The sequence below is a fragment of the Cricetulus griseus genome, chromosome 4 (genome assembly GCF_003668045.3).
Source record: "Cricetulus griseus strain 17A/GY chromosome 4, alternate assembly CriGri-PICRH-1.0, whole genome shotgun sequence".
Taxonomy (NCBI): Eukaryota; Metazoa; Chordata; class Mammalia; order Rodentia; family Cricetidae; genus Cricetulus; species Cricetulus griseus.
The window spans coordinates 182,651,263-182,663,301 of record NC_048597.1 but is presented as its reverse complement, the minus strand read 5'-3'; the positions used below and the strand labels follow the sequence as shown (position 1 = coordinate 182,663,301).

At 45.0% G+C, this 12,039-nt stretch overlaps 1 protein-coding gene across 1 annotated transcript in view; it reads left to right on the top strand.

The window, feature by feature from the left end:
* Window positions 1-10,856, top strand: part of Aqp9 (aquaporin 9) — a 36,555-nt gene extending 25,699 nt beyond the window's left edge. The window contains exons 4-6 of the mRNA XM_035443242.1: window positions 1,907-2,025; window positions 8,830-9,047; window positions 10,682-10,856. Coding sequence (XP_035299133.1) covers window positions 1,907-2,025; window positions 8,830-9,047; window positions 10,682-10,856 — 512 coding nt within the window. The remainder of the gene's footprint in view (window positions 1-1,906; window positions 2,026-8,829; window positions 9,048-10,681) is intronic.
* The last annotated feature ends 1,183 nt before the right edge of the window (window positions 10,857-12,039 follow it).

Sequence of the window (12,039 nt, the reverse complement as noted above, 5' to 3'; positions counted from 1 at the left end):
GCAAGCTTGAATTGCTAGGTAGAAAGCAGTGAGACTAAGCTCCAACAGGGGGAATAAATGACAAGAGGGCCATGTTATCAACTGGGCAATTATGAAGCCTTTTAATAAAATCTGCAAATCGGGGTTTCAATCTAAAGATGTTTATCCCTGTGGGGTTTTTGTTGTTTTTGTTTGTTTGCTTGTTTTTTGCCTGTGTACATGTCTGTGTACCACCTGTCTGATTATCACAGAGGCCAGAAGAAAGTATCAAATTCCCTGGAACTTGGAGTTACCAACCATAGTAAGATGCCATGTGGGTTCTGGGACTCACTCAGGCCCTCCCTGGAAGAACAGCTAGAGTTCTTAACTGCTGGGCCACCTCTCTAGACCCCAAAATATGACTCCTAAAGTGGGAGGGTACAACTTTTAAGAGCTTAATTTTGGGTCCACCCTGCATTGCAATGTGCTACAATATGAACATAGGCAAAAATGCCAGACTTGACTAGAAAAGAGGTCCTGCCTGGTCATGAAAGCTGTGGCCCAGGAAATATTTAGAGTAGGAATCTGGGAGCACAACTTCAAGGAAGAAGCACTGTCAAGAAGCAGGCTGGGTGGGGGCCTATGCCCCTTCTAGAGAACAGCTGAAGCATCTGCTCAGGCGCCGTCCACAGAGAAATGTGGTACTGGTGACCACAGGCCCAGGACCGAGCTAAGGTTGTGGCAGTCAGTAGCTCTGTGACTTAAATAAATCATCTGGGAGTGAAGCATGCTGCCACACTCCCGCAACCTGTAAGGAAGGATGGATGATGGGGAATCCAAAGTCATTCTCAGCAACAAAGCAAATTCAAGGCCAGCCTGGGTGACTTGAAACGTTGTCTCAGAATAAATAATAAATAAGAAAATATATAAGTCATCAGACTATGTAGGTCCCAGTTTCCTTCTCTGCAAAATGGAGGACTCCCAAAGTCCTTAAGGCTAAGGAATCTTAGAATTGTGTGGGACCAACTGTTAAAATAGTTCCTTGCATACAACCCAAGATGAGCCTCAGAGCATTCTGAATGGCAAACTGAAGACAGTGATAACCCAAACCCTAGGGAAACTGGTTGTACAAAGTGGTCTCTCCCCACAATGTCTCTCTGAGAATTAAATGTCTAAGGGAGATTTGAGATCAGACCAGAAACTCAGGGAGCCAGCAGCTCGGCAGAGAGGTGTAGGGTAGGTACCACCTGTATTCGTGGCAGCCAGTTTCCTGGCTCTGAGGGCTCTACAGGTCATCCATATACAGGTACCCATTATCCAGGTACACCTTCAAGTTCTGAAGTAAATTTTAGTGCACTAGAAAGCACTCTTCCACCGAGTCAAAGTCACACTTCGGTTTTAGATCAATCTTGAAAACTCCAAGAATTCTACCCATACCCCCAAAGAAAGTTGGTCTCCAAGACCCCTCTGACTAAGGACTGGGTCCAAGTTTAGACCTGTTCTACTTTGATTTCTGTTTCCGTGATAAAACACTCTGACCAAAAGCAGTATAGAAGAGGAGAGGGTTTATGTCACCCTCCGGATCATGGTCTATCAAGGAAGTCAAAGCAGGGATTCAAGCACAAACTTGAAATAGAAAACATGGAAGGTTGGTGCTTGCTGGCTTACTCACAGGCTCAGCCACACAGGGCTTTCTTATACAGCCTAGAGCCACCTCCTTGCTGAGTGGCTCCACCCACAGTGGGCTGGACCCATCGCCATTAATTAAGAAGCAAGGCAATCCCTCAGATACCTATCTACAAGCCAATCTAATCTGGACAATCTCCTAGTTGAGACTCCCTTTTCAGGTTATCCTAGGCTATGCCACAGTTTAATTAAAGCCAACCAGAACAGCCCCCCTCAGTCCTTCCCAGAAAGCACTAATGTCCCCGAGCTGTATCTTCCATAGATGGATTCATGGCCTTTGCTGATGGAAAATTGCTCATCGTGGGAGAAAATGCAACAGCGTTCATTTTTGCAACATACCCAGCTCCATTCATATCCCTGACAAATGCCTTTGTAGACCAAGTAAGTGAAGAGTCGACAAGGACCTGATTTTGGTGGAAAGACATGATAGAAAGTGGGGACAGGGATGGGGTATATGCCTGTCAGAAAGGAAGGGCTGTGTTTCCGAGACAGAAGTCCTTATATGAACTGAGCTTTCTTGACAATGATTTGCCCTTGAAGATGCTGATGCCAATAGAAGAGTTCTCTGCTTCCTTTTTAATACACATACTTGTTTCATATTAGTTGAGATCAAGACAAAGAGTGGCTGCCCAGACTAGAGGCAAATGAGGTTCATTTCACTTCCAGTGTCTCTTTTATGCTAAAGATAATAGCTGCAAGAGATGGCATCTCTAATTCCAAGGACTATAAAATATGGTGGTGAGCCTGGGGTGTCATGAACCTGCCCTATCTCTCCATGAGGCCTAGGTTTACCTGACTCTCAAGGGAGATAAGTGTCTAGACTAGATTAATATTTGAAGTAGCTTCTGCTGGAAGTAGTGTCACACGCTTATAGTCCCAGCATTTGGGAGGCAGAGGCATCACAAGTTTTGGGCTAGCCTGATCCACACAGGAAGTTCCAGATCAACCAGGGTTGCACAGTGAGAACCTATCACGAAGAGCCATGGCCGTACTGGTTGGTTTGTGAAAAGATTTCCATATCCTCACCATATTCTTTTCCACTTTGATCACAAAGTAAAGCAGGACACAAATGTTTATCAACAGCTCCCTGGTTGCTCCACACCATGTCTGGGGCTTGAAGGACTTGTAACTGAATGTGAACTGCAAAGTTGCAAGAACCAGAGTCTGAGTTCTTGAACTGGAATAACATTCCTGTCCCCAATGCTGTGAGTGACTTCAGCAAATTGCAGGACTTTTCTAAGTTTCTAATTATAAGAGCACTGGCTGCCCTTACAGAGGACCTACACTATTGCTCTTAACTATCAGCAAGTCCAGTTTCAGGTGATCTGATGCCATTCTGGACTCCACAGGCACTGCATATATGTGGCACACATATATTCATGCAGGGCAAACACACATGCACATAAAATAAACATAAATATACTTTTGCTTTTTTTTAACTTGTACCATGTAGATAAATATCAGCCTTTGTCGGGTTCATTGTAAGAGTTTAAAAAAATGAGAAAAAAAGTGCATGTGAACAGTGCCTGAACAGCATGACCACAGAAGAGCAAGGTAACAGCCAGACTCGATGAGAATGCCTATATTCCCAACATGCCCTCCTAGATTTTTTTAAAAAGAGCATTGTGAACAATAAATAGTAAACGAGGCTAATTTATCACATTAGTAACCTAGAGAAGGGAACTTACAAGTCCTAGAATTGTAGAGCGAATTTTAGTGAGAAAGACACAGCAATGAAGCTGCCTGCAGAAGGAATGCTGTTGTTGCCATGTGTAATAATGCATGCATGGGAGGCAAGTGAAGAACTGAGTTTCAGATTTGTTTCCAGGTGTCACACACAGCCAGGAGTATGCTTCTGTGAAGGGAAGCCAAAGGTCCTCTATTTCACACAGGCAGTGAGTGGAAGTCACTCTGGGTCTAGATAAGGTTTGGGGATAGTGTATGTGAGGAGGGACATGAGAGAATCCTTCAAGGAGCTCAAGGGCCATCAAGTGGAAAAACAGAATAGATTTGGTCCCTCATCCTTTATTCCAAAAAAAAAACTTGATGAAAGCACAAGTACATAATAGGTGATAAAAAAGTTTTTTTGAGGTCTGAGTCTGCATTTGTTATTCTTGAAGGTTTATTTTTGACTGGGCTCCAACTTAGAAGTAGAAGCTCTCAGCAAGGACAGCCTAGGCCTCTTGGCAATCTGTTTCTGGTGTTCTTTGGATGTCTTCATTCTCTTGGCCAACAGTTAGGCATAGTCTGCAGTCTCTTCCTTAGTTTTCTTGATGCATTGTTTCCTCGGAGCAATATGTCAGCATTTGTGACTCAGGACATATGGAGAAATGAGACACTGTATCTTGGGTGCTCTGGTCCTGGGCTTCTTCCCTTCTCTGTTTAATGGCTTTCTGACATTGGTTCAACATTGGTAAACAACATCTTCTTTAGATAAATGGAAAGCTTTAAGATTTTGCTAGCCCAATGGCCGAGGTGCAATAACATGTCATTACAGGAATATCCTTTTCTCCTTTTTGCATTTTTTGCAATAGCCAAGTTGAGAACACTCCAATTAGCATCTGCAGTGCATCCCAAACAGACTTCTGCTTCCTTGATCCAGTTTTCCTTGGTCTATAGTAAGGATGACCCTGACTCAACAGCAGGCCCACTGTGCTGCAGGTCAAGACACCTTGCTTCAAAGGAAAATCTCTTTTCTCATTCCTATCACATATCTCTTCCACTCTCTACCCAGAACACTGGCAGCAACTTCTGAAACCATGTGCTTCTCATAGGAAATACTACGTGCATTCTTCATCCCCTTCAATGAATGAGTTCCATGGCTGGGAAGGAGATAGTCAGCTTCCCCTTGACAGAACCCATCATCTGGGAGGCATCACAAAAAAAAAAAAAAGAGCCTCAAAATTTTGTTTGCAGCAGTAGGGATTGAACCTGGAGCATTGGACGTGGAAGGCAGGCTTTCCATCACTGAGCCCCAAACAATATGAATTAATGATGGCTGAGTCTATAAAAGAGTGAAATTATAATTATGCTGAGTTACATCCCATAAAAAGAGGACTTCAAAAAATTTCTCCCGCACTAAATAAAGACTTTGTCTCCCGAGGACAGCAGTCACTGGAGGTAGTTGTTGGGAGGCCAGTCTGGTGGCCTCTTAATAGTAGACTATAGGAACTGTGGGAATGATGAACTCTGGATGGTGGGCAGCTTGGGACACAATACCTCTCGGAGTCTTTCCACTTATGATACTAGACGAGCTGATTGGAAACAGAAGTTTAACAAGTAGGGAAAACTGGAGCTGTCTGAAGAGAAGGGGGTCACAGGAGGTTTATTTAGATAGCAGTATGCAAACAGGCATGGGGAGAGACAAGGTAGAGTACATTGCTGAAGGCATGATGTGGTCCAGGGTGGGGTCCTTACGTCTGTGACATCAGCTACTATACAGAGAGTGAGATGGACAAAATTAACCCTCCTAGCTTCCATAGACTAGGAGTCTGTTGCTGCAGCTCCATCTGGACGCCCTCAGATGGTGGAAACTGTTAAGCATGAAGCACCAACAAAAACCCAGAGCAATTAGCCATTTATCTGCTGAGCTAAGAAGGCAACCGGGGTATCTAGGAATAGACTTTGGGGATGGGTAAAACCTTCAGGGTTTCTGGAAGCTGGCTTGCCTCTCCATCCAGTTGAATGTATCTTCTAAAGAAGATCAGAATCAAACAGAGCTCTCGAGGGACATTCCTGGAACTCTCCTGTGAATGTGGACCTATCCCATTGCAAGCAAGAGAGGAAGAATACTGGCCTTCCAGGCTTGGACTTGCACTGGAACTGCCTTTCTTGTTCCTTGTTCTTTCTGCCCAGTGTCGAGTTCTCCCAGCTATTCTGAGAATATGAGGGACAAAGTTGACCTCCGGCCCCAGAGACTTTGGTGCCACATTCACCCTTCTTCACTGAGTCCTGGAATGACACTGTCCTGCTTCTCACAGACACATCCTTCCTCCCTTCCCTCACTGGTCCCAGAGACATCCCTGACACGGCACCACATGGCAAGACAGCGGCACAAGCCTCTCTAAAAACTCACTCTGCTGGGGAGGCCAAGTCATGCTGCCCGTCTGCTGACTTCCTGTTTGTCCTTGTGCAAGTAACTCAGAGCTTTTTCAGGTCTTGGCTTAGCCTTCTTCTGGTAAATGGCATGAAAAATACCCAACACACCACAGCAGTTCCCCATACTTACTGGACAACCAATAGCAGCAACATTTCTACCTAGTCCAGCTCGCATTCCTCTCTACTTCCTTTTCTCTTCTGTTCTGATGGACTCTTGTAGAATGCCACATATTCTCCCTGTTCGAGCCTTAAGATGTTTTGCTGTGTGCCTTAGAAAATTGCTCGGCATCTGGCCAGTAGAGGTCTGTCTTCACCCACACTTTCTTCACCGCATCCTTATCTCAAAGTGAGCTGCCATTTCCTCCAGGAACTCTAGAGTTTAAGCAGTGCACGGCTCAATAGAGAGAATAAATATTAGAAATCCCCGAAGGCTCCCTGCCGTCTTATGTCTTTAGAAAGCCTAAGAAAGTGCCAATATTCAGTCAGTCAACACCCAAGAGAGATGCTGGCCACCAGGTCCCTCCTTTGGGGCCACTTCATTTCAGTAGCGTTAGTTGTTGAACTCTGACTATATTCAAGCTTTTTCCCCCCAAGTACTTCTGCCAGCCAATACGTATTTGTTAGACACCTGTGGTTCCAACCTGCTCTTTCTTTAACGTCAGGGTCAGAGGTTCCACTGATATATAAACAGGTGGTTCAAGGTGACAAGGCCAGAGATAAGAAATCAAGTTGAAGCACAAGGACAGCCCAGGGTTCCACTCTGCCAGAGATGGTCAGGAAGGGCACTGCAGACGCCAGGATCTCTGGAGAAGATGTCTTTCAAAGTACAAGTTCTTTAACTCTATTTTTGGAAAGCTCATGACGCACTGAAGGGATTAAAGTATAAAATCACCTGCCTTATTCCTAACCTGCCTCTTCTATATGCCCTAGAGCACATGCCTCAACCTCTGCCTACCTAAGTCCCCTCATCTGTAAGGAGAAGAGCTGGGTTTACCTCACAGGGACCTTTACAACTTTTCATTGAGATGAAGCACAGGATGGAGCATGAGTGAGATGGACATGCTATGCACCTCAGAAAGTTAAAATGCGTTGTGTGACAGACAATACCTATGTACCAACTCACAGCTGTCATCTAGGCTGCAAAGCAAACGACTGATTAAAAGTTTAGAATATGGAGAGAGCAGAAAAAATCCCACCACTTGAGAGTGTCTGTTAACGTTTTTATATAGACATTCATGCATTTTAAAATAAAAAGTGCATTTACAATATTTAATTTCTCACTCAATGATATAAGCATTTAAAAATGTTACCACAGGCCAGGCAGGGTTGGTTCATGTAATGTGAGCTTTCTGGTCCGGCAGGTCCCACCACCCTTCTCAACCCCAAAGAAACACATGAACATAAAGGTGTTGGCCGTTGGCTAAGGTTTCTTATTGCCTAGTCCTGACTTAATTATTAACCCATTTCTATTAATCTATGCATTTCCATGTGGTCTTATCTTACTGGGGTATGCCAGACCTGCAACTCCTTTGCCTGCTACATGATGACTGCTTAGCATCTCTGCAGAGAAGAGAACAATTTCCTGTTTGTCCCTGCATATATCCTGATTCTTCCCAGCTACATCACTTCCTGTCTGGCCAATCCGCCAATCAGTGTTTTATTCGTTAACCAATAAGAGAAACATATACACAGAAGAACATCCCCCATCAGGTGCAGGCCTTTAATCCCAGCACTAGGGAGGCAGAGGCAGGTGGATCTCTGTGAGTTTGAGATTAGCCTCGTCTTCAAGAGCTAGTTCCAGGACAGGCTCCAAAGCTACACAGAGAAACTCTGTCTTGAAAAACCAAAACCAAAAAAAAAAAAAAAAGTTACCACATAGTTTTATTTATAGTTCTTTAAAAAAACGTTTTATATATATTTAGTGTGTATGTGTATATGCACATATGTGCATGCCATAGCACAATGCAGAGGCCAGAGGACAACTTTTGGGTGTTGGTTCTCTCCTTCAACCATGTGGGCTCAGGAGATTGGATTTAGGTCGTCAAGTTTGGCAGCAAACACCTTTGTCCATTGAGCCATCCCACTGGTGCTGTTTACACAGATCTTAGTGTCCCTATAGTAAGTTATGGGATAGACATCCTGTAATACAGTTCCCTCCTCCATTATAAATGCTTGCTTAAATGGCTTCCAGTTTCCTGCATGACAAACCATGCTTAAGTAAATGCATATATTTTAAAATAATTTTCCATAGTTTAGATTATGTCTAAATGGTATGGTATGAATCTGACCTATTGAACTGTATACATGAACTTGGGTTTTTAAATGCATTTGATAAGTTATTGCAGATTTCCTTTCAAGAACCTGGCATGTGTTAAGTTGCACTAGAAAACCCCAGAGGAGAATGGGTTTTCTCTAACTTTGCTACTGTTTGCATTTCTTTTGTTACAAAGCAGATTTTCCCACTTATTTCATCAGCCTGATTTTCCCAATAAGAAATTTCTCTACATTCCCTTTGCGTGTTCATCTATTGCTTTCTCGCTTTCTCTCTTTATGTCCAGTCTGAGCCAGCCCTCCTTCACTTTCTAATCTGGCCACTTGTCTCCCAGTGTTGCTGACCAGCATCCTAGCAGACAGTGTGATAGGACCAGCGTCTTCCGGAGGTGGACCAACTGTGTGACCCTTAGCAGGCACCCAATTTGCAATGGATGAGTCTGTCACCACCTGCTTCTAGTGTGTCTGTGGACAAGCCACACTCTCTTCCACTATGTTAGCTGTCACCAGTTTCATTATTTTAGGTGGATGAGTTTTGCTTCTGTATCTCTCTGTGCACCATGTGCTTGCACTGCCTGTGGAGGTCAGAAGAGGGTATCAGATTCCCTGGAACTGAAGTCACAGATGGTTGGGAGCCGCTATGTGGGTGGGTGCTGAGAACTGAATCCGCGTCCCCTGCAAGAGCAGCAAGTGCTCTTACTTGTGCTGACTCTTGGTGTCAGGCCTGGCTGTTCTCATGTCCTAACAGAAGAGGTTACTTTGGGTGAGCGGGTGGACAGAGCAGACTGAACTCTGAAACATTTTCTCCCTCTCCAGGTGCTGTCTACCATGTTCCTCCTTCTGATTGTCTTTGCCATTTTTGACTCCAGAAACATGGGGGTCCCCAGGGGCTTAGAGCCCGTTGTCATTGGCCTCCTGATCATCGCCCTTTCTTGTTCTCTGGGCCTCAACACTGGCTGTGCCATGAACCCCGCTCGAGACCTGAGCCCCAGATTCTTCACTGCTCTGGCGGGATGGGGGTTTGAGGTCTTCACGTAAGTACCGATGGTGGGGAGGAGAGAAAAGGGTGGCTGCTGGGCTTCAGCAGAGAGGACTGAGCCCTGGCTGGGAGACGCAGGAGCATATGGACCAGAGAGCAGAGGCTAAGGATGCTCTGGTTAAACATGAACTATTTTTATTATATAACTTGTCTATAGATTGGCTTTGTGACCAGGTCCAGGCTAGAATTGATGCCTGTTGCTGCCAAGGGCCTTGTGAGTCCCTCATTCTCTTGGCAGAGCTTTATTGGGCATTAGATATGCAGAATTCACTGTGATAGAGGACATTTCCAAATCACCCCCCACACTAGGAAGTTTGGCATGTTTAGAAGACCTACTGATCAAAATTAATCTGGCATACCATATAAGACGAACTGGAAAGGGAGAGAGTAGAAGGATAGAATCCGTGCCAAAAGGCATGGCTACATGTGCCTGTAATTCCAGAGCTGGGATGGAGGGGTGGAAACAACAGGCAGATCCTGAGGGTTCAGTGGCCAGCCAGCCCAGCTGAAAGGAGAGCTTCCACTTCAATGAGAGACCCTGTTTCAGTTCAATAAAGCAGAGGGAGACTATACAGGTGTACCTAATATGGGCCCCAGATGTGCACACATGAGCATTCATGTCCCGCCCCACATTCCTGTGGCAGTCCTAGGAGCACAGAGTAAATGATGGCTGTCCTGTGTGTGTGTGCTGAGACAGGACCTTGCAGGCAATCACACCTGAGCACCTCCACTTGGGACTTGGGTTTCTGGCACAATGGGTCCAGCTTTAGATAAAACAGTCAGGGTCCAGCTTGTGACAGGGAGATGCTCCAAAAAATGAAACTGTGGAGCAACTAAAATGGCTGCTACAGGGACAACACACTCAACTCCAGCCAAGGCTTTCCAGAAAGGGTTTTAAACCCAGAGGAGAAAGCAGCCACCCTTTGCCAGCCTCTAGCGGCAGAGTGCATCCGGATTTTGGGTTTGAAGGTGTGGAAAAGGACCATGGGAGGACCAGTCCAGCAACCTCTTGCACAGAGTTAGAGTGACATCTGGTGGCTGCTTTGCTGAGTCTTGGTACTCTTTCACCCAACCTATGCAGTGTCCCTCCCTGGGAATGAAGAAATTGGAGTTCAGAGACGGTACTTCCTCAGGGACCTTCTAGATTGCCCTCAATTCCGACCATGAATTCAAGGAAGCATACATTTTTAAATGTATTACACTTCATTGGGGGGTGTATAGGGTGGATGGGACACACACACCACCATGTACATGTGGAGGCCCTAAGACTGCTTGCAAGAACTGATTCTCTCCTTTCAACATGTGAGTTCTGGGGATTGAACTCAGGGTATCAGGCTTGGCAGCAAGCTTTTTTACCCACTGAGCCATCTCACTTGCCCAAGTGCCATGTTTTCTCGAAGGAAGATAAACAGTGTACAATCAGTCATTAGGACACTGGAGTGAGCCCCTGATATCAGGTACACTGGAGAGTCCAGGGTGGCAATGGCCATGATGGTGTGAATGTGCTTATACTTGACACTCTTCAAGTTCAAGAGCGGTGTGGACACGAGAAAGAGTCACCAGTGAGCAGCAAAGGCAGAGATACCAAGGTGGCCAAGAAATGTCTCACCATTTCCTGTTTGCTTTCAGAGTTGGAAATAACTTCTGGTGGATTCCGGTTGTGGGGCCTATGGTTGGCGCTTTTTTTGGAGGCCTCTTCTACATTCTTTTTATCCAAATGCATCATTCATCCCCCAACTCAGAAGTGAATGCAGAGCCATCAGAGAACAAGCTGGAGAAATGTGAACTCAGTGTCATCATGTAGTGTTGTGACTGGGTCTAGATTTACTATTCATTTACTATTCTCTCTTCAGAAAAGATGGCATCTGTGTGGTATGCTGTGGTAAGAATTGGGGTGGGTGGGGGGAGTCTACTCAATTTTCCCTAGCCATTTGGGACAAGCAATCTCAAAGGCAGTCATGAAAAACTCCACCAGTCACCCCTCCCAAGAACAGCACTGACTGGCAGCGATCTCTCCTGCCCAGTTACTGCATCTTTGATGGAAATCCTTACTCCCAGGTGATTGCCAAAAATTTGGAAGCTTGACCATGGACTTGGCTGGATGGCCTCAGAGACCTGATTACCCTGTATGAAATAGTGTTGCTGAAGACTCGGTCTTCATGATCTACAAATACAACGTTCTGAAACTGATAGGCCTAATGGCGGCTGCGCTTAACACCTATGAAATGGGGAGCAAAGGGTTAACACTCCACTGAGCTGAGGGCTGTCTCTGCAAAGATGCTGATGCTCTCTCAACTTGTGGCTGTAGAAAACAGGAGATGGCAGATGGAAAGAGCGCTTGGCATTTAGAAACCTCAGGACACAAGATAAATCTGGGAAACTGAATGGCTTTAAAAAAAATGGAAACCATTTGTCAGATTAATCTCTTGCTCTTCTGCATTTTAGATGGTATCAATTAATTTCCAGGTCCTTAAGTGTATAATAACCTAAAATATGATTGTAACCTTGGTTGTGAAAAATATATCACTCTGTCTTTTTAGCACAAATGTGTTTTCCTAATGGCTCATTTGAGGACAGACCTCTTGAGTAGTCTGTGGTTGCACTCATCCATGCCCCTAGAAGCCCAAACTAAAAGCTACTGGAAGCTGGCTGGGCAGACTGAAGTTGAGGGTAGAAAAAGTCTCTGGGATGAACACATGAGAGACAGACTTTATCACTGACAAAGTGATGGTTTAAGGTAAATAATCATAGCAGCCATTTTTCAAATGAAATAAGCCAGTTGCCCTTTATTTTGCCTTCTGCCTTCCAGAAGCTTGCTAGCTGACTGAGGGTCTTAGGCATCCTGCTCAGGCTTATGTGAAAGGGGGCATGAGCAGTTTCCATAACCCCATGTGCTTTGTAGAAATACCACTTCTGGATCTTAGGGTGTGAGATCTCCAGAGCCACATTGTCTGGTTTTATTCCCACTCTTATTGAGGCATTGATGA